We start from the raw sequence: 18,682 nt of genomic DNA, 5'->3' as shown, positions 1-18,682 counted from the left end.
TGTGCTGGGGTGTCACTAAACAAACATTCCTTTCCTATCTTCCCATCACCAAGTGTTACAATTGTCCCATGTTAGACTCCTAACAGCCACCGGTTATACAGTGTGCTGGGGTGTCACTAAACAAACATTCCTTTCCTATCTTCCCATCACCAAGTGTTACAATTATCCCATGTTAGACTCCTAACAGCCACCGGTTATACAGTGTGCTGGGGTGTCACTAAACAAACATTCCTTTCCTATCTTCCCATCACCAAGTTTTACAATTGTCCCATGTTAGACTCCTAACAGCCACCGGTTATACAGTGTGCTGGGGTGTCACTAAACAAACATTGCTTTCCTATCTTCCCATCACCAAGTGTTACAATTGTCCCATGTTAGACTCCTAACAGCCACCGATTATACAGTGTGCTGGGGTGTCACTAAACAAACATTCCTTTCCTATCTTCCCATCACCAAGTATTACAATTGTCCCATGTTAGACTCCTAACAGCCACCGGTTATACAGTGTGCTGGGGTGTCACTAAACAAACATTCCTTTCCTATCTTCCCATCACCAAGTATTACAATTGTCCCATGTTAGACTCCTAACAGCCACCGGTTATACAGTGTGCTGGGGTGTCACTAAACAAACATTCCTTTCCTATCTTCCCATCACCAAGTGTTACAATTGTCCCATGTTAGACTCCTAACAGCCACCAGTTATACAGTGTGCTGGGGTGTCACTAAACAAACATTACTTTCCTATCTTCCCATCACCAAGTGTTACAATTGTCCCATGTTAGACTCCTAACAGCCACCGGTTATACAGTGTGCTGGGGTGTCACTAAACCTTCCTTTCCTTTGACAATCTTGTGTAGGATACATTTTTTTGTGTGTGTTTTCAGATGGGCAAGACCAAGGTGTTTCTTCATCAGAGTCATGTTGATAAACTGAGAGCCCTCGCCCGCCAACACCTGGCAAAGATCATCAAAGCACAGTCAGGTGAGTAAATTACACATTATAAACAATATTATACAATATACAAACAGTATGTTATAGAGAGGCTAACAGGCAGCTGCAGAGTGTTTCAAGAGAAAGGGTGTTAAGTGAGGAAAGACATCCAATGTGTTCGAGGATAAACTCACATGCAGTGTATACAGGGAATAACCGGTTACTGTCTTAAGATATCCGCTTTATCCTGCATAGGTTAGAATGGCGAATGCTGCGAGGCTTTAATAAATTAATACGATTTAGTTGTGTCGTTAAACTAAACAAACTTGCAACTTTTCTTTCTTCATTTGTTTACCACAAGTAAAGAAAGAAAGACATTTTTTATTTAACGATGCACTCAACACATTTTATTTTTGGTTACATATCGTTTACCACAAGTACTGCACAATTAGGAATTGTTTCTCTTTCAGTTTTACGTGGATTCATCTGTCGTCGCAAACTGAAGTTGAAGAAGGCTCAGTCTGAGAAGGAAGTGAGCGAAGTGATCACATTTCTCCAGCAGGTTGAGGAGAAACAGACGACATTGAGTAACTTGATGTCGGATCAGCGCAAAAATGATGATTTCAAAACACAACAGTAAGTCTCATTGTGATCATGTTGTTCATTGTTGTTTTACACTGTGGTGTACTGTTCAGCACTGTTCCACACTTTTGTACTGTTTTGCACAGCTTTACTGTTTTACTTTATTTTACTTTTATGCATTGCTTTTCTGTTTTAGTTTTTACTGTTTTACACTGTTGCATTATATGTTTACTGTGTTACACTGATAGACAATTTTTATACTGTTTTATAGTATACCAGGGCTTGCTCTGGGTGAACAGAAAAATTTGACAAATTGTTTTTTAATCTTCAAAAATTGCAGGAACCCAGTTATTTTCTCAAAAAATATTCATTATTACATGCAATTGTTTCGCCAAATAAAATTCACAATTGGCAGAGCTAGCCCTGTTATACTATGTGTAACATCAGGTGTAACAAATTATGTGTCTTTTAAACACCATACTTAACATTCATCTGTTTATAAGATATTAAAAAAATTGACAGTTTTTAACACAAAGTGCACTCTATTTATATTCTCATAGAATAGGTTTGAGCACATTAATAAGCTAACTTCTTAAAGATATAATTAGACCTCCAAGAAGTTAAAGTTTGTGTAATGCATTTATAAGCTAACTTCTTAAAGATATAATTAGACCTCCAAGAAGTTAAAGTTTGTGTAATGCATTTATAAGCTAACTTCTTAAAGATATAATTAGACCTCCAAGAAGTTAAAGTTTGTGTAATGCATTTATAAGTTACACGGGGCGGTATGTAGCCCAGTGGTAAGGCGCTCACTCGATGCGTGGTCAGTGTGGGATCGATCCCTGTCGGTGGGCCCACTAGGCTATTTCTCGTTCTAACCAGTGCACCACAACTGGTATATTAAAGGCCGTGGTATGTATTACCCTGTCAATAGGATGGTGCATATAAAAGATCCCTTGCTGCTAATCGAAAAGAGTAGCCCATGAAGTGGTGACAGCAGGTTTCCTCTCTCAATATCTGTGTGGTCCTTAACCATATTTCTGATGCCATATAACCGTAAATAAAATGTGTTGAGTGCGTCGTTAAATAAAACATTTCTTTCTTTCTTTTTTATAAGTTATGCAATTAAAAGGTAAGTCAATATATTTTGCGTAACCTGTTACAATCATTTATAGTGAAACCTGTCTTAAACTGGACCATGCTGGGGAACTAACATTTGTCCAATTTAGACAGGATACGGTGTTTAGTGAAACCTGTCTTAAACTGGATCATGCTGGGGAACTAACATTTGTCCAGTTTAGACAGGATCTGGTGTTTAGTGAAACCTGTCTTAAACTGGACCATGCTGGGAAACTAACATTTGTCCAGTTTAGACAGGACACGATGTTTAGTGAAACCTGTCTTAAACTGGATCATGCTGGAGAACTAACATTTGTCCAGTTTAGACAGGATCTGGTGTTTAGTGAAACCTGTCTTAAACTGGATCATGCTGGGGAACTAACATTTGTCCAGTTTAGACAGGATCTGGTGTTTATTGAAACCTGTCTTAAACTGGATCATGCTGGGGAACTAACATTTGTCCAGTTTAGACAGGATACGGTGTATAGTGAAACCTGTCTTAAACTGGATCATGCTGGGGAACTAACATTTGTCCAGTTTAGACAGGATACAGTGTTTAGCGAAACCTGTCTTAAACTGGATCATGCTGGGGAACTAACATTTGTCCAGTTTAGACAGGATACGGTGTTTAGCGAAACCTGTCTTAAACTGGATCATGCTGGGGAACTAACATTTGTCCAGTTTAGACAGGATACGGTGTTTAGCGAAACCTGTCTTAAACTGGACCATGCTGGGGAACTAACATTTGTCCAGTTTAGACAGGATACGGTGTTTATTGAAACCTGTCTTAAACTGGACCATGCTGGGGAACTAACATTGTCCAGTTTAGACAGGATACGGTGTTTAGCGAAAACCTGTCTTAAACTGGACCATGCTGGAGAACTAACATTTGTCCAGTTTAGACAGGATACGGTGTTTATTGAAACCTGTCTTAAACTGGACCATGCTGGGGAACTAACATTTGTCCAGTTTAGACAGGATACGGTGTTTAGCGAAACCTGTCTTAAACTGGACCATGCTGGGGAACTAACATTTGTCCAGTTTAGACAGGATACGGTGTATAGTGAAACCTGTCTTAAACTGGACCATGCTGGGGAACTAACATTTGTCCAGTTTAGACAGGATACGGTGTTTATTGAAACCTGTCTTAAACTGGACCATGCTGGGGAACTAACATTTGTCCAGTTTAGACAGGATACGGTGTTTAGCGAAACCTGTCTTAAACTGGACCATGCTGGGGAACTAACATTTGTCCAGTTTAGACAGGATACGGTGTATAGTGAAACCTGTCTTAAACTGGACCATGCTGGGGAACTAACATTTGTCCAGTTTAGACAGGATACGGTGTTTAAAGGGTTTCATTTTAGAATTTAGAACATTCAGGACCATGAAATATGGCTGGTTTTGACAGGATTCCGGTTTGTTCATGGTCCAGGTTAGAAAGGATTCACGGTATATGATGTTCTAAATTTAATGTCCAAACAAAGATTGGGTTTTGCGAAATTAGACTTGTGGGAGACTTTGTAATGAACAATGAATTATTTTGTTTTGGTTAGAAGAACTTTTGCAAATCTCTGGAGATTTTGGATTCTGTGTTTGGTTATAGATTTAATTAAAGTTTGTTTTGTTTAACGACACCACTAGAGCACATTGATTTATTAAACATCGGCTATGGGTTGTCAAACATTTGGTAATTTAGACATATAGTCTTAGAGAGGAAACCTGCTACATTTGTCAACTAGTAGCAAAGGATCTTTTATATGCACCATCCCACAGACAAGATAGCACATACCACAACCTTTGATATACCAGTCATGGTGCACTGGCTGGAACAAGAAATAGCCCAGCGGGCCAACTGATGGGAATTGGTCCCAAACCGACCGTGCATCAAGCGGACGCTTTACCACTGGGCTACATCCTGCCCATCAGTTATAGGATTAATAAACAATGAATTATTATGTTTTAGGGAGAAGGACTTTACAAATCTCTGGAGGTTTTAGATTCCGTGTTTGGCTACAGGATTAATAAACACTGAATTATTATGTTTTAGGGAGAAGGACTTTACAAATCTCTGGAGGTTTTAGATTCTGTGTTTGGCTACAGGATTAATAAACAGTGACTAATTATGTTTTAGGGAGAAGGACTTTACAAATCTCTAGAGGTTTTAGATTCCGTGTTTGGCTACAGGATTAATAAACAATGAATTATTATGTTTTAGGGAGAAGGACTTTACAAATCTCTGGAGGTTTTAGATTCCGTGTTTGGCTACAGGATTAATAAACACTGAATTATTATGTTTTAGGGAGAAGGACTTTACAAATCTCTGGAGGTTTTAGATTCCGTGTTTGGCTACAGGATTAATAAACAGTGAATTATTATGTTTTAGGGAGAAGGACTTTACAAATCTCTGGAGGTTTTAGATTCCGTGTTTGGCTACAGGATTAATAAACAGTGAATTATTATGTTTTAGGGAGAAGGACTTTACAAATCTCTAGAGGTTTTAGATTCCGTGTTTGGCTACAGGATTAATAAACAGTGAATTATTATGTTTTAGGGAGAAGGACTTTACAAATCTCTGGAGGTTTTAGATTCCGTGTTTGGCTACAGGATTAATAAACAGTGAATTATTATGTTTTAGGGAGAAGGACTTTACAAATCTCTGGAGGTTTTAGATTCCGTGTTTGGCTACAGGATTAATAAACATTGAATTATTATGTTTTAGGGAGGAGGACTTTACAAATCTCTGGAGGTTTTAGATTCCGTGTTTGGCTACAGGATTAATAAACAGTGAATTATTATGTTTTAGGGAGAAGGACTTTACAAATCTCTGGAGGTTTTAGATTCCGTGTTTGGCTACAGGATTAATAAACAGTGAATTATTATGTTTTAGGGAGAAGGACTTTACAAATCTCTGGAGGTTTTAGATTCCGTGTTTGGCTACAGGATTAATAAACAGTGAATAATTATGTTTTAGGGAGAAGGACTTTACAAATCTCTGGAGGTTTTAGATTCCGTGTTTGGCTACAGGATTAATAAACAGTGAATTATTATGTTTTAGGGAGAAGGACTTTACAAATCTCTGGAGGTTTTAGATTCCGTGTTTGGCTACAGGATTAATAAACAGTGAATTATTATGTTTTAGGGAGAAGGACTTTACAAATCTCTGGAGGTTTTAGATTCCGTGTTTGGCTACAGGATTAATAAACATTGAATTATTATGTTTTAGGGAGAAGGACTTTACAAATCTCTGGAGGGATTAGATTCCGTGTTTGGCTACAGGATTAATAAACACTGAATTATTATTTTTTAGGGAGAAGGACTTTACAAATCTCTGGAGGTTTTAGATTCCGTGTTTGGCTACAGGATTAATAAACAGTGAATTATTATGTTTTAGGGAGAAGGACCTCCACAAATCTCTGGAGGTTTTGGATTCGGTGATTAACGAGTTTGAACAGGAATACTCAGCTCTCAGTCGTGCACAGAAAACACCTGACAGAGATTTCTACAGTATTGGAGGTATTTGCTTTATTTGGGTGGATGGATGGGTGGGTGGTTGGTTGGTTGGTTGATGGGTGGGTGGGTGTTTTGATGGATGGGTGGGTGGGTGGATGGATGGGTGGGTGGATGGTTGGAGTGGGTGAGTGGGAGGGTGAGTAGGTAGGTGGCTGGGTCAGTTGATGGGTTGCTGCTTGGGTCAGGAGGCTTTAACAAATGTTTACGGAAACCTTGTATATGCAGGAAACATTATTGTTCCATATGACGTTGCAGTTCATTACATGTTTCAGAGATCACCACAGAATTCTAAACTGTTCAATAATAGTTGATAATCAGTTTTCAAATTGATTAACACAGCTGGAAAACAGTGTTCCCTGATATGGTGTGAAATTATGTGATTTTTCTTTCAGTTTTAATATCTCCTTTAGCAGATCTATAATAAGGTCATTATGAAGGAAGGAACTGTTTTATTTAATGACACACTCAACACATTTTATTTATGGTTATATGGCATCAGACATATGGTTAAGGACCACACAGATATTGAGAGAGGAAACCAGCTGTCGCTACTTCATGGGCTACTCTTTTCGATTAGCAACATGGGATCTTTTATATGCACCATCCCACAGACAGGATAATACATACTACAGCCTTTGTTACACTCGTCGTGGTGCACTGGCTGGAACGACAGGAAATTGACAGGAAAGGTCATTATGAAAACATGCATTCACTATCACAATAGTACAGAACACAATGCCTGGTATCATATGTTACCATTTTATCAAATAATCTAATATAGTACAAGATAACATGTTGATGCAATAGTGGAATTGTATACAAATCTGACACCCAAAGATAATTGATTCTGTTTATTAAAAATCAACCCAACATAAATATCAGTTTAACTGGAGCAAAACCCTCAATAGACTGGGCATCTGTTTTTTATCAGTTGAAAATTGTTCAGAATAAATATTTACATACCATAAATACCATTTCAACAATATCTTGAAGAGAATGAACATCTGTTTTATATATACTCTTCAAAAAAAGAAACGCAAAAGGGTACAAATGGGTTATAACTCCGATTTTATGTTTCCTACCGGTTCATGCTTTGTGAATATAAGGTCATTGCATGTCCCAAACACATTCCCACGGTTACATTCGATAAAACGCAGCTACTGTACAATAAAGTTCCAAAATGTGAATATTCGCAAAAACGCAGCCACGTGCAAACCATGTCACCACTGCACGTGCGTTGTCTGCACGTGCAACATGAACACCGACAGTATAAAAGTGCAGGGTGTTCGCTTGCCTGGCCTCTGTATCTGGCAGACAGTTGACAATCCAGGACATGCCACGTCTCAGTGAACCGCAGAGAAACGATGCCATCGGCCGACTAGACGCAGGCGAATCCAGAACGGCCGTTGCCAGGGCATTCCATGTGTCCCCAAGCACCATCTCCAGACTGTGGGACCGTTACCAGCAACATGGATCAACACGTGACCTCCCTAGATCCGGTCGACCACGGGTCACTACCCCCGGGCAGGACCGCTACATCCGGGTACGCCACCTTCGGGAACGATTGACTACTGCCACCTCCACAGCCGTAGCAATACCAGGTTTGCGCAGGATATCCGACCAGACCGTACGGAACCGCCTACGTGAGGTAGGAATTCGTGCCAGACGTCCAGTTCGAAGTGTCATCTTAACACCACAACACCGTCGACTCCGACTGCAGTGGTGCCAGATTCATCGACAATGGCCTCAACTGCGATGGAGACAGGTGTGGTTCAGTGACGAGTCCCGATTTCTGCTCCGACGTCATGATGGAAGATGTCGCGTGTATAGGCGTCGTGGTGAACGTTATGCGGCAAACTGCGTGCAGGAAGTGGACAGATTCGGCGGGGGTAGTGTCATGGTGTGGGCAGCCATCTCACACACTGGCAGAACTGACCTGGTCCACGTGCACGGCAACCTGAATGCACAGGGCTACATTGACCAGATCCTCCGGCCACACATCGTTCCAGTTATGGCCAACGCCAACGCAGTGTTCCAACATGACAACGCCAGGCCTCACACAGCATGTCTCACAACGGCTTTCCTACAGAACAACAACATTAATGTCCTTCCTTGGCCATCGATATCACCGGATTTGAACCCAATTGAGCATCTATGGGACGAGTTGGACCGACGCCTCCGACAGCGACAACCACAGCCCCAGACCCTGCCCGAGCTGGCAGCAGCCTTGCAGGCCGAGTGGGCCACCATCCCCCGGGACGTCATCCGTACTCTGGTTGCTTCAATGGGCAGGCGGTGCCAGGCAGTTGTCAACACACGCGGACGCCACACCCGGTATTGACTCCAGATGACCTTGACCTTGGTGGTGTGTCCAATCACTTACTCACAATGGACTAGAGTGAATTGTGAACAATCCTGCAACATTTGGTAATTATCGGACTCACCATTCAATAATTAAATCAATTCTCCAAATGTTACGACAATGTGGTTTTGCGTTTCTTCTTTTGAAGAGTATATTTATATAGATTTATATTGAAATATATAAAAATACCTTGTAGACAAAACCTTGAAAGACTGAGCATCTACTTTAACTTTTAACAGAGCAGTACATGTGTATTAAAAGGCAGCATATGACCATTCCCAATGTCGTTGCTTTATGTAGCAGCTTAATACCATGCAAAATATGTCTTTACAATCAAATATATATAATAATATAAAGTACTGAAATGTCTTTTCGAATCTGTCCTATATAAATAACTCACTGTGTTGGAGTGACTTGTTATTTTTATTACTAAATGATTACATTTCCATTACATTCATTACAGCATAATATCATCCCATTGGTAGCGGGGGGGAGTTTGTTCATTTCTCGATGAACGTAAACATTATGTTGTCAAGGAACTTCATATCTGACGATGTCATTTTATATGGGCAAGTTGTCTTATTGAGCATTATTGTTCATGGGTCTAAATAAAGTATGACCTTTTAGTGTTATTATTAGCAAGTAGCAGGGCTTGAACTTAATGACTGCACTGACCGCAATTGCCGTCGTTGAGATATAAATTGCTGTGGGTTGGAAGCATCACCAATGGCTCTGATTTAAGGGTGGATAATTCAAAATTTTTATTGTCATCCTATATTGATTGTTTGGCATGGTAGTTACCAAGTGACTATATTTTCTAAAAATTGATATTATTGTATTTTTCTCATAATATATTCAGACATAAATATTGTAACGGACTATAACCTAATAACTAGCTGCAAGGTGTTGACCTACCAACTGTCTCATTAAAATATTACCTGAAGGTATTAAATACATTTAATTTTTTCTGGAAAGTACATGGTCCAACCAAATGTATGATATAGTTGGTATATCCTTCATGAGGAGCAGCTACAGGTTTTTTCTAAGGAGGGGTGTAAAGTTTAGGGCATTAGTGCAGGGATTTACTGGACGCACAAAACTTGCGTATAGGACGCACTAAAACTTAACTGGACCCGCAAAAATAAAGATACTGCTTCCCGTGGGACGCATAAAATATCTGACATTTTCAGTAACCCTGTCCACTATCAAAGATCGATCATTCTGTGTAACACACTATTTCTTTTCTACCTATAAACTGCGTATTCAAATGGGGATTCCCCATATCGAAAACCAAAAGTTTTAATCTCTGGGAACACTGCGTCTTTATCCTTTGCTGCGCTTAATCGGGTAAAGTTGGTAATTTCTGGAAAGAGATCGCGGATTTGCGATCATTCGGAACTTCTCGTCAACAGGCCGAACACAATCGGAAATTCCCGGGCGAATAAAACAAATTGGTTAAATATTCTGATTTGCATTAACAAACAAGTAGCACGATTCAAAAAACAATGCATGGTATTGTGAGTGTCATTTAGCTTGCAGGAAATGGTTCAAATAATTATACAGATCAAAGTGAAATGTTGATTTTGAAAGAATAAACAATGAATACCGACATTGATTTCCCGGAAGGAAAAACAACACAGCTTGTTAAATTTACATATAGTATACACGTGATTTGTTGTCTTCAGCTCTCTGTCGTTTGTGTGGTTTTGGGACCCTTTGTTTTCAGGTTGGGACCCGAGAAAAGAAAGAGGTGAGTCCAAGGGACCCCCATTTCAGAAAAACAAGGTAAATCCCTGTTAGTGGTATTCCATAGTACACTAACATGTATTATACAGAGGATTTCCATGGTACTTGAAGTTCGGGTGAGGGTATGCGCACACCCAGCACCTTCCCCTTCATCTACACCTGCACTTATTATCAGTAGTACTGGCTCCCATCCAAAGACAAGTTTTAATGGCTCTGTGAGGAGGAGGGTGTGCACACACCCAGCACCTTCCCCTTCATCTACACCTGCACTTATTATCAGTAGTACTGGCTCCCATCCAAAGACAAGTTTTAATGGCTCTGTGAGGAGGAGGGTGTGCACACACCCAGCACCTTCCCCTTCATCTACACCTGCACTTATTATCAGTAGTACTGGCTCCCATCCAAAGACAAGTTTTAATGGCTCTGTGAGGAGGAGGGTGTGCACACACCCAGCACCTTCCCCTTCATCTACACCTGCACTTATTATCAGTAGTACTGGCTCCCATCCAAAGACAAGTTTTAATGGCTCTGTGAGGAGGAGGGTGTGCACACACCCAGCACCTTCCCCTTCATCTACACCTGCTCTTATTATCAGTAGTACTGGCTCCCATCCAAAGACAAGTTTTAATGGCTCTGTGAGGAGGAGGGTGTGCACACACCCAGCACCTTCCCCTTCATCTACACCTGCACTTATTATCAGTAGTACTGGCTCCCATCCAAAGACAAGTTTTAATGGCTCTGTGAGGAGGAGGGTGTGCACACACCCAGCACCTTCCCCTTCATCTACACCTGCACTTATTATCAGTAGTACTGGCTCCCATCCAAAGACAAGTTTTAATGGCTCTGTGAGGAGGAGGGTGTGCACACACCCAGCACCTTCCCCTTCATCTACACCTGCACTTATTATCAGTAGTACTGGCTCCCATCCAAAGACAAGTTTTAATGGCTCTGTGAGGAGGAGGGCGAGACGTAGCCCAGTGGTAAAGTGCTCACTTGATGCGCAGTCAGTTTGAGATTATCCGTGTCGATGGGCCCATTGGGCTATTTCTTGCTCCATCCAGTGCACCATGACTGGTATGTCAAAGGCCGTGGTATGTGTTATCCTGTCTATGGGATGGTGCATATAAAAAATCCCATGCTGCTAATCGAAAAGAGTAGCCCATGAAGTGGAGACCGGGTTTTCTCCCTCAATATCTGTGTGGTCCTTAACCATATGTCCGACGCCATATAACCGTAAATAAAATGTGTTGAGTGCGTCATTAAATAAAACATTTCCTTCCTTCTGTGAGGAGGTGTAAGACCACTGTACTGACTTCTCTCTCACTAACAACTAACAACTAACAACTAACCACTAACCACTAACCCTCTGTCCCGGACAGACAGGACTCCCGGTACTAGCTCCCACTCAGAGTGAGTTAAAACGACTCAATGGGTAGGCCATGACACTGATTTCTCTCTCACAACTAACCCACTGTCAAACAGTCCAGATAGAGGTGTGTATCCATAACAGAGAGGTTGATTTTTTTATTTTTTTTAAAGAATAAAGTTTATTAACCCCAGAAACAAATTTGGTGTGTCAGGGTTTGTGGGGGGGGGGGGGGGGGGGGGGGGGGGGGGGGGGGGGGGGTGCTGATATCACTACCTTACAGTCATATTATAGGTTAAAAACTGTACATAATATATAAACTGTAAATATATATGTGTATATATATTATAAATATGTATATGTATATATAGTACATTTAATAGTAAAAGAAAGATTTAATTTAAATATTAAATTTCAAAATGGAGAATAGTACACTTGATTAAATTGTATAATTTAACAAAAGAAATAAAGATGAGTGAATTTGTTGTAAAACAAATTAGGAAGGTTGAATATTAACTGGATATAAACATGACAATTTGAAAAACTCAACTACACCATACTTCAAAATGTGTGCTAATGAACATGAGAAATTGCATTAGAACACAGGAAGTATATCATGAGTATGTTTCCTGTTTGTATGTATCTACACACTTTGACTCATTCCGTCTGGTTCCTCTTGTTCCCTGTATCAGCTTGTACATGTGTACGATACGATTGATATGTCATGAGTGTTGTACATTAAACGAGATGTATACAAGTTCTATTGCATGTATGTGTATGTGCATCTTCAATGACTTATACTGAATTTCGTAATTTCAATTGGTGACTTCTGTTGACTTCTGTAACTTCGATTGAGGACATCAGTTGATTTCAGTAAGTTTGGATGAAGTCTATAGATTTTTCTTGAAATGTTTTATTATATAGACATTCTCCTACATAATAAAGGTAATCATTTTGTAATTTACTTTTTGATATATTTAATTTTTTGCATTTACATCATAATCCTAGTGTGTTGGTATAACCGTATATATAGGTTATTTCATAAAAGTTTATGATTATGAACTATGTAATACTAGTTGTGAATTTACATTTTCAGACTTGTTTCCTATATTGTATATGTCACATAAATGTGATAATTTGTTATCTAAGCATTGATTTGTTTTAAAGGTTATCTCAAATGTTGAATGTGTTGCTGTTGGTTAAGATATATCTTTTGAGTGATGTTCACATGTTCCCGATTAATAAAAGTAAGTTGGACACATCTTTTCAAGCTAAAAGATATTAACAGCAGTTGTACTTCCAAAGTTAATTTATACACTGCAATAGTAGTGTATATAGACAGTGTTAATTTCTCTTCTTTCTATATGTATTTTACAAATATCTCATCATAAGGCTTGACCATAAGATGTATCGAAAAGGCTGTGGTATGTGCTGTCCTGGCTGTGGGGAAGCTCATGTGTAAGATCCCTTATTGCTGATGGTGAAGCTGGCTCACACTGGAATGAATTTTAGTTTAACCAGTCTTCAAATATGTAGAGGATTTCCTAGAAAATTATTAAAATGTGGTTAATTTAAGGAATATTTAAGGAATATCGGCCAAAGACTAAATGTTGTAGCCACGTTGTATAGAAATTAGCAGTTGGCCAATTTGTCAGTGGGCATCGTGAGCTCTGATGGTGATTAATTAAATTATTAAAATGTGGTTAATTTAAGGAATATTTAAGGAATATCGGCCAAAGACTAAATGTTGTAGCCACGTTGTATAGAAATTAGCAGTTAGCCAATTTGTCAGTGGGCATGGTGAGCTCTGATGGTGATTAATTAATCAATTTGCTCTAGTAGTTTCTTTAAACAACACAAATGTTTGTGATATCTGAACCAGTATCCCATCACTTATACATAAAAGACCAATGTATGTACCATCTTGCCAGTGAAAACAGTATATATAGAAGATGCCCCATTCCAGCCAGTGTCCCATGACTGGTGTATGAAAGGATCAGCATATGTGCCTTCCTGTGTGTGGGAAATTGCATATAAAAATCCCTAGCTTGTTTTGCAGTAGCACATGTGGCCTGTGTGGCAGCAGAAGGTACTCCCTCTCTCTTTCTCCCTGTCTGTCTATCTCTCTCTATCTATCTTTCTCTCTCTTTGTCTGTCTGTCACTGTCTCTCTTACTCTCTCCACATTCTCTCTCCCTCTCCCTAACTCTCTCCCACCTGTCTCACTTTCCCTAACTCTTTCTCCCACCTTTCTCCCTCTCCCTTTCTCTCTGGGGGCAAGACGTAGTGGTCAGTTTGGGATCGATCCCCATCAGTGGGCCCATTGGGCTATTTCTCCAGCCAGTGCACCATGACTGGTATATCAAAGGCCGTGGTATGTGCTGTCCTGTCTATGCGATGGTGCATATAAAAGATCCCTTGCTGCTAATCAAAAAGAGTAGCCCGTGAAGTGGTGACAGCGGGTTTCCTCCCTCAATATCTGTGTGGTCCTTAACCTTATGTCAGACACCATATAACCGTAAATAAAATGTGTTGAGTGTTGTTAAATAAACCATTTCCTTCCTTCCCTTTCTCTCTGAACCAAATGTCTAAATAACCATTTGTTAGATACCAAATACATGTAGCTAGCACTAAATCATTTCTTTCTTTCCCTTCCTTGTTTTCTCTCACTCTCTCAATCACGTTTGTGAATCTCAGATGCAGATGTTTGTAAAGAAACTGATTCATCTAATGATTGACTCATTGTGTTTTTGTTTGAGGGAAAGTGCATATAAAAAATCTTTTGCGGCTAATGACAAATGTAGTGTGTTTACCGCGATTTACTGGGTCAGAATTACACCAAATAGCTGTTGTTTAAAATGTGCTAAAAGGTGTAATTAAACAAACATTTGTTTCTTTTTTCCACCTTTTTATACTTATTTTCGTGCTTATATTCAATTAAGGTTCAAGCACGCTGTTCTTGGCACACATCTTGGCTGTCTACCCAGGACAGTGAGTTAGTTGTTAGTGATTAGTAAGAGAAAGTGTACTGGCCTTCCTATCGAACCATTAAATGCACTCTGGGTGGGAGCTGGTACTGGGAGGTGAACCCAGTATCTTTCAGCCATATGCCCGATGACTTAGCCACAACACCACCGAGGCTGGTCTCTTTTCTTTGTCTGCAGATGTGAATCTGAGTGATTGAAATAAAATCAATGCATTAATAATGCATGACCTGACCTTGTTGACCGAGCTGCACAGCACTGGACTTGGTCACTGCTAGCACTGGCTTAGCCATGCAGTCGGCTCATACTGGTGACGGACGCTCATACTGGTGACAGACAAACTATTAATTGAATTAATTATTAAAGTAAAACTGCACGAAGCTGTTACTGGCTCAAATCTGGAGCTGCGGAATCAGCATTTATAGGTTTACTGTTGGTGTCAAATTGTTCACAGGTTTACTGTTGGTTTGAAATTGTTCACAGATTTATTGTTGGTGTGAAATTGTTCACAGGCTTACTGTTGGTGTGAAATTGTTCACAGGTTTATTGTTTGTGTGAAATTGTTCAAAGGTTTTTTGTTGGTGTGAAATTGTTCACAGGTTTACAGTTGGTGTAAAATTGTTCACAGGTTTATTGTTGGTGTGAAATTGTTCAAAGGTTTACTGTTGGTGTGGAATTGTTCACAGGTTTACTGGTTGCACTATACCAATTAATTTCCGGCTGGGTCGAAGTTCGAGGTGTACCGAACTTTTGATAGAGAAGTTAACACCACAAGTCCTGTGATTGGTTATAAATGTGAGTGTGTTGGTTGTAAAAAAAATTAGTTTCATCTGGGCTAAAAATGTATGCAATTTTATTTGATGTAGTACCACCGTGTCAAGTAGCCTTGTGCTTGGAACATGTATGGGGTACCTGTAAAAAAAAGTACTAAAATTTTGTGCGAAACTAGGGGTGTTGCAGAAACATCTGGTTATACCGAAAATGAGCCATGAAAGGTACCATTTTCTGCAGTTAATACTTTGAGGTAGGGGTTGTAGTACTGATATTTATGGGTCACAGTTTGGTTGATATATTGCATATAGTGTTTTTAAACACAAACGTTAACATGGTCGCCTATGGGATTTGAATTGGTATAGTCCAACCTATAGCACATATTCAGTGCATAATAAAAAAGATTATGATTTTTGTGATTTAATTAAATTAAACTACACTATTTGATTAATTAGCCGTCACTCGGCCATGCAAGTTCACAATGACCTTGACCTTGACAATAATTACTGTACATAGCTCTGAATGGAGTTTGAACAAAAATTAGCACTGAGGAAAAGTTGGTTTTGGCCTATAATTCATACTATACAGATTTGAATGTTCTTATTTACATGGTGTTTGACTTGCCATATACAACTGCTCTTAAATATGTTAATATATCTAGGCAGTCTGAACTTAGATTTTAATAGCAATTTATTTTTATATTAAAAATAACATGTGCCAATATTGGGATAATGTCTTTAACTTCTATAAACATAGTTAATGTTTCATGTGTGTACTTCTGATAGCTTAACTTTTTAAAGACCTTGATTTTTATTGTCCTTTTGGCATATTTATAGGGTGCTAAGTCATATTTTAGACAAATTTGTAGTTTTAGGGGAAACATTTTTTTACTTTGAAGAATTTTTTTACCAAAGCCATAATTAAAATTTTTGTCACTATTGTGCCTTCTGTTCTCATTTATACATAACAATAAGCTTGTTAAACATATCTTTAGGTCTCCAGATCAAATCTTTTTTTAAAATAATCACTTAGTTTGCTCCCATGAAGTGTATTTTAAGTGTATACTAGATTTGGAACCAATTTTTCCAGATTTGGTTATCTACCTTGGTGTAATTTGATGATTTATTTTATTGTTAATGCTGTATTATCCAATGTTAATAGCTAAATGATATGCTGGATTACAGATTGTAGGAATACATCCAATATACATATTGTATTGATCTGGATTAGAAAATAATGCAATAAAATAGATGTTCGGGTAATTATGTCACTTAAAAACAGGTTTTTTTAGTAATGAATCAAAAATAAATATGCGAAAGCTGCATGATAATTCCAGATATCACAAATTTTTAAAACCTCCAACTACAGTAGGGTATACATAAAATATAGTCAGGAATATTGGTGGCTGCCAATGGTTTTGATGGTCCAATTTGAAAATCTGCATAGCTGATGGATTTGAAATTCCCGCACATGGTAACTTGAAGATGCCCACACTCAGCATACAGGATTTTCTTCCAACAGTGATGTGCAGGACATTAAGTCATTACTTCATACAGATGCAGTCATGTTGGTTTTTCCTTCCTCAGACATTGTATTTTTTTAATACTGATATTTCTTTGATGTGCCTATTGAGGTCTTCATAATCTAGGGGTCTGTCAAATACATGTGTTTCAATGGAATAAGTTTAAGGAGTTGAGGTACTCTGAATAGCCATGCTGTCTCTACATATATAGCTGAGCACACACACACATCTGACAATAAATATCTTCAGGAGTATTATTTTAAAAAAAATAAATTTTTCAAATATGACATATTGCATTTGTACAAAACTGTACAAAATACATGTGTTTTGTGAGGTGTACATTAAATTAGGTTGCACTGTAGAAACAACAGTTTCAGTGAGGTTGTCAGTTTATGTCAGAAGACACCAGATCCTGGTTGTCATAAAAACACATGATTCACCACCTTTTGAAACATGTATGTTATCATTATAGGTTGCACTATACCAATTAATTTCTGGCTGGGTCGAAGTTCGAGGTGTACCGAACTTTTGATAGAGAAGTTAACACCACAAGTCCTGTGATTGGTTATAAATGTGAGTGTGTTGGTTGTAAAAAAAATTAGTTTCATCTGGGCTAAAAATGTATGCAATTTTATTTGATGTAGTACCACCGTATCAAGTAGCCTTGTGCTTGGAACATGTATGGGGTACCTGTGAAAAAAAGTACTAAAATTTTGTGCGAAACTAGGGGTGTTGCAGAAACATCTGGTTATACCGAAAATGAGCCATGAAAGGTACCATTTTCTGCAGTTAATACTTTGAGGTAGGGGTTGTAGTACTGATATTTATGGGTCACAGTTTGGTTGATATATTGCATATAGTGTTTTTAAACACAAACGTTAACATGGTCGCCTATGGGATTTGAATTGGTATAGTCCAACCTACTGTTGGTGTAAAATTGTTCACAGGTTTATTGTTGGTGTGAAATTGTTCACAGGTTTGTTATCAGTGTGAACTTGTTCACAGTTGGTGTGAAATTGTTCACAGGTTTGTTGTTGGTGTGAAACTGTTCACAGGTTGACAGTTGGTGTGAAACTGTTCACAGGTTCACAGTTGGTGTGAAACTGTTCACAGGTTCACAGTTGGTGTGAAACTGTTCACAGGTTCACAGTTGGTGTGAAACTGTTCACAGGTTTATCGTCGGTCTAAAATTGTTCACTCAGATTCACTGTTGGTTTGAAATTGATCAGTTCGGTTTACTGTTTATGTGAAATTGTTCATAGGTTTACTGTCAGTGTGAAATTGTTCACCTATATTTACTGTGTTCATTGGTGTGAAATATTTCATTTAAATATACTGTCAGTGTGAAATTATTCATTTAAATTCACTGGCTGTTTGAAATTGTTCTTATATGTTTACTGTTGGTGTTAAATTGTTCACAGGTTCACTGTCAGTTTGAATTTTTCATTTAGATTTAGTGTGACATTGGTTTTAGGTTTACTGTTAGTGTGAAAATGTTCACTTAGATTGACTGTAGTTGTTGGTGTGAAGTTGTTAACTTACATTTACTTTTGATGTGACATTGTTCACAAGTATGCTGTTGTGAAATTATTTACAAATTTGCTGTAGGTGTTCACTTAGGTTTACTGTTGATATGGAATTGTTCACTTGAGTTAAATATAAAGTTTGTTTTGTTTAACAACACCACTAGAGCACACTGATTTATTAATCATCGGCTATTGGATGTCAAACATATGGTCATTTACAGTCATTGAGAGGAAAACCATTTTTCCATTAGCAGCAAGGGAT

The 18,682-nt window shown here is 38.6% G+C and overlaps 1 protein-coding gene across 2 annotated transcripts in view; it reads left to right on the top strand.

Annotated features, from left to right (window-relative positions):
* Window positions 1-18,682, top strand: part of LOC121374084 (unconventional myosin-XVI-like) — a 181,963-nt gene that overhangs the window by 50,574 nt on the left and 112,707 nt on the right. For both annotated transcript variants that reach the window (XM_041501004.1, XM_041501012.1), the window contains 3 exons: window positions 885-981; window positions 1,401-1,566; window positions 6,026-6,147. In XM_041501004.1, coding sequence (XP_041356938.1) covers window positions 885-981; window positions 1,401-1,566; window positions 6,026-6,147 — 385 coding nt within the window. The remainder of the gene's footprint in view (window positions 1-884; window positions 982-1,400; window positions 1,567-6,025; window positions 6,148-18,682) is intronic.

This window comes from Gigantopelta aegis, chromosome 1 (assembly GCF_016097555.1).
Source record: "Gigantopelta aegis isolate Gae_Host chromosome 1, Gae_host_genome, whole genome shotgun sequence".
NCBI lineage: Eukaryota > Metazoa > Mollusca > Gastropoda > Neomphalida > Peltospiridae > Gigantopelta > Gigantopelta aegis.
This window is presented reverse-complemented; position numbering and strand designations above follow the sequence as displayed.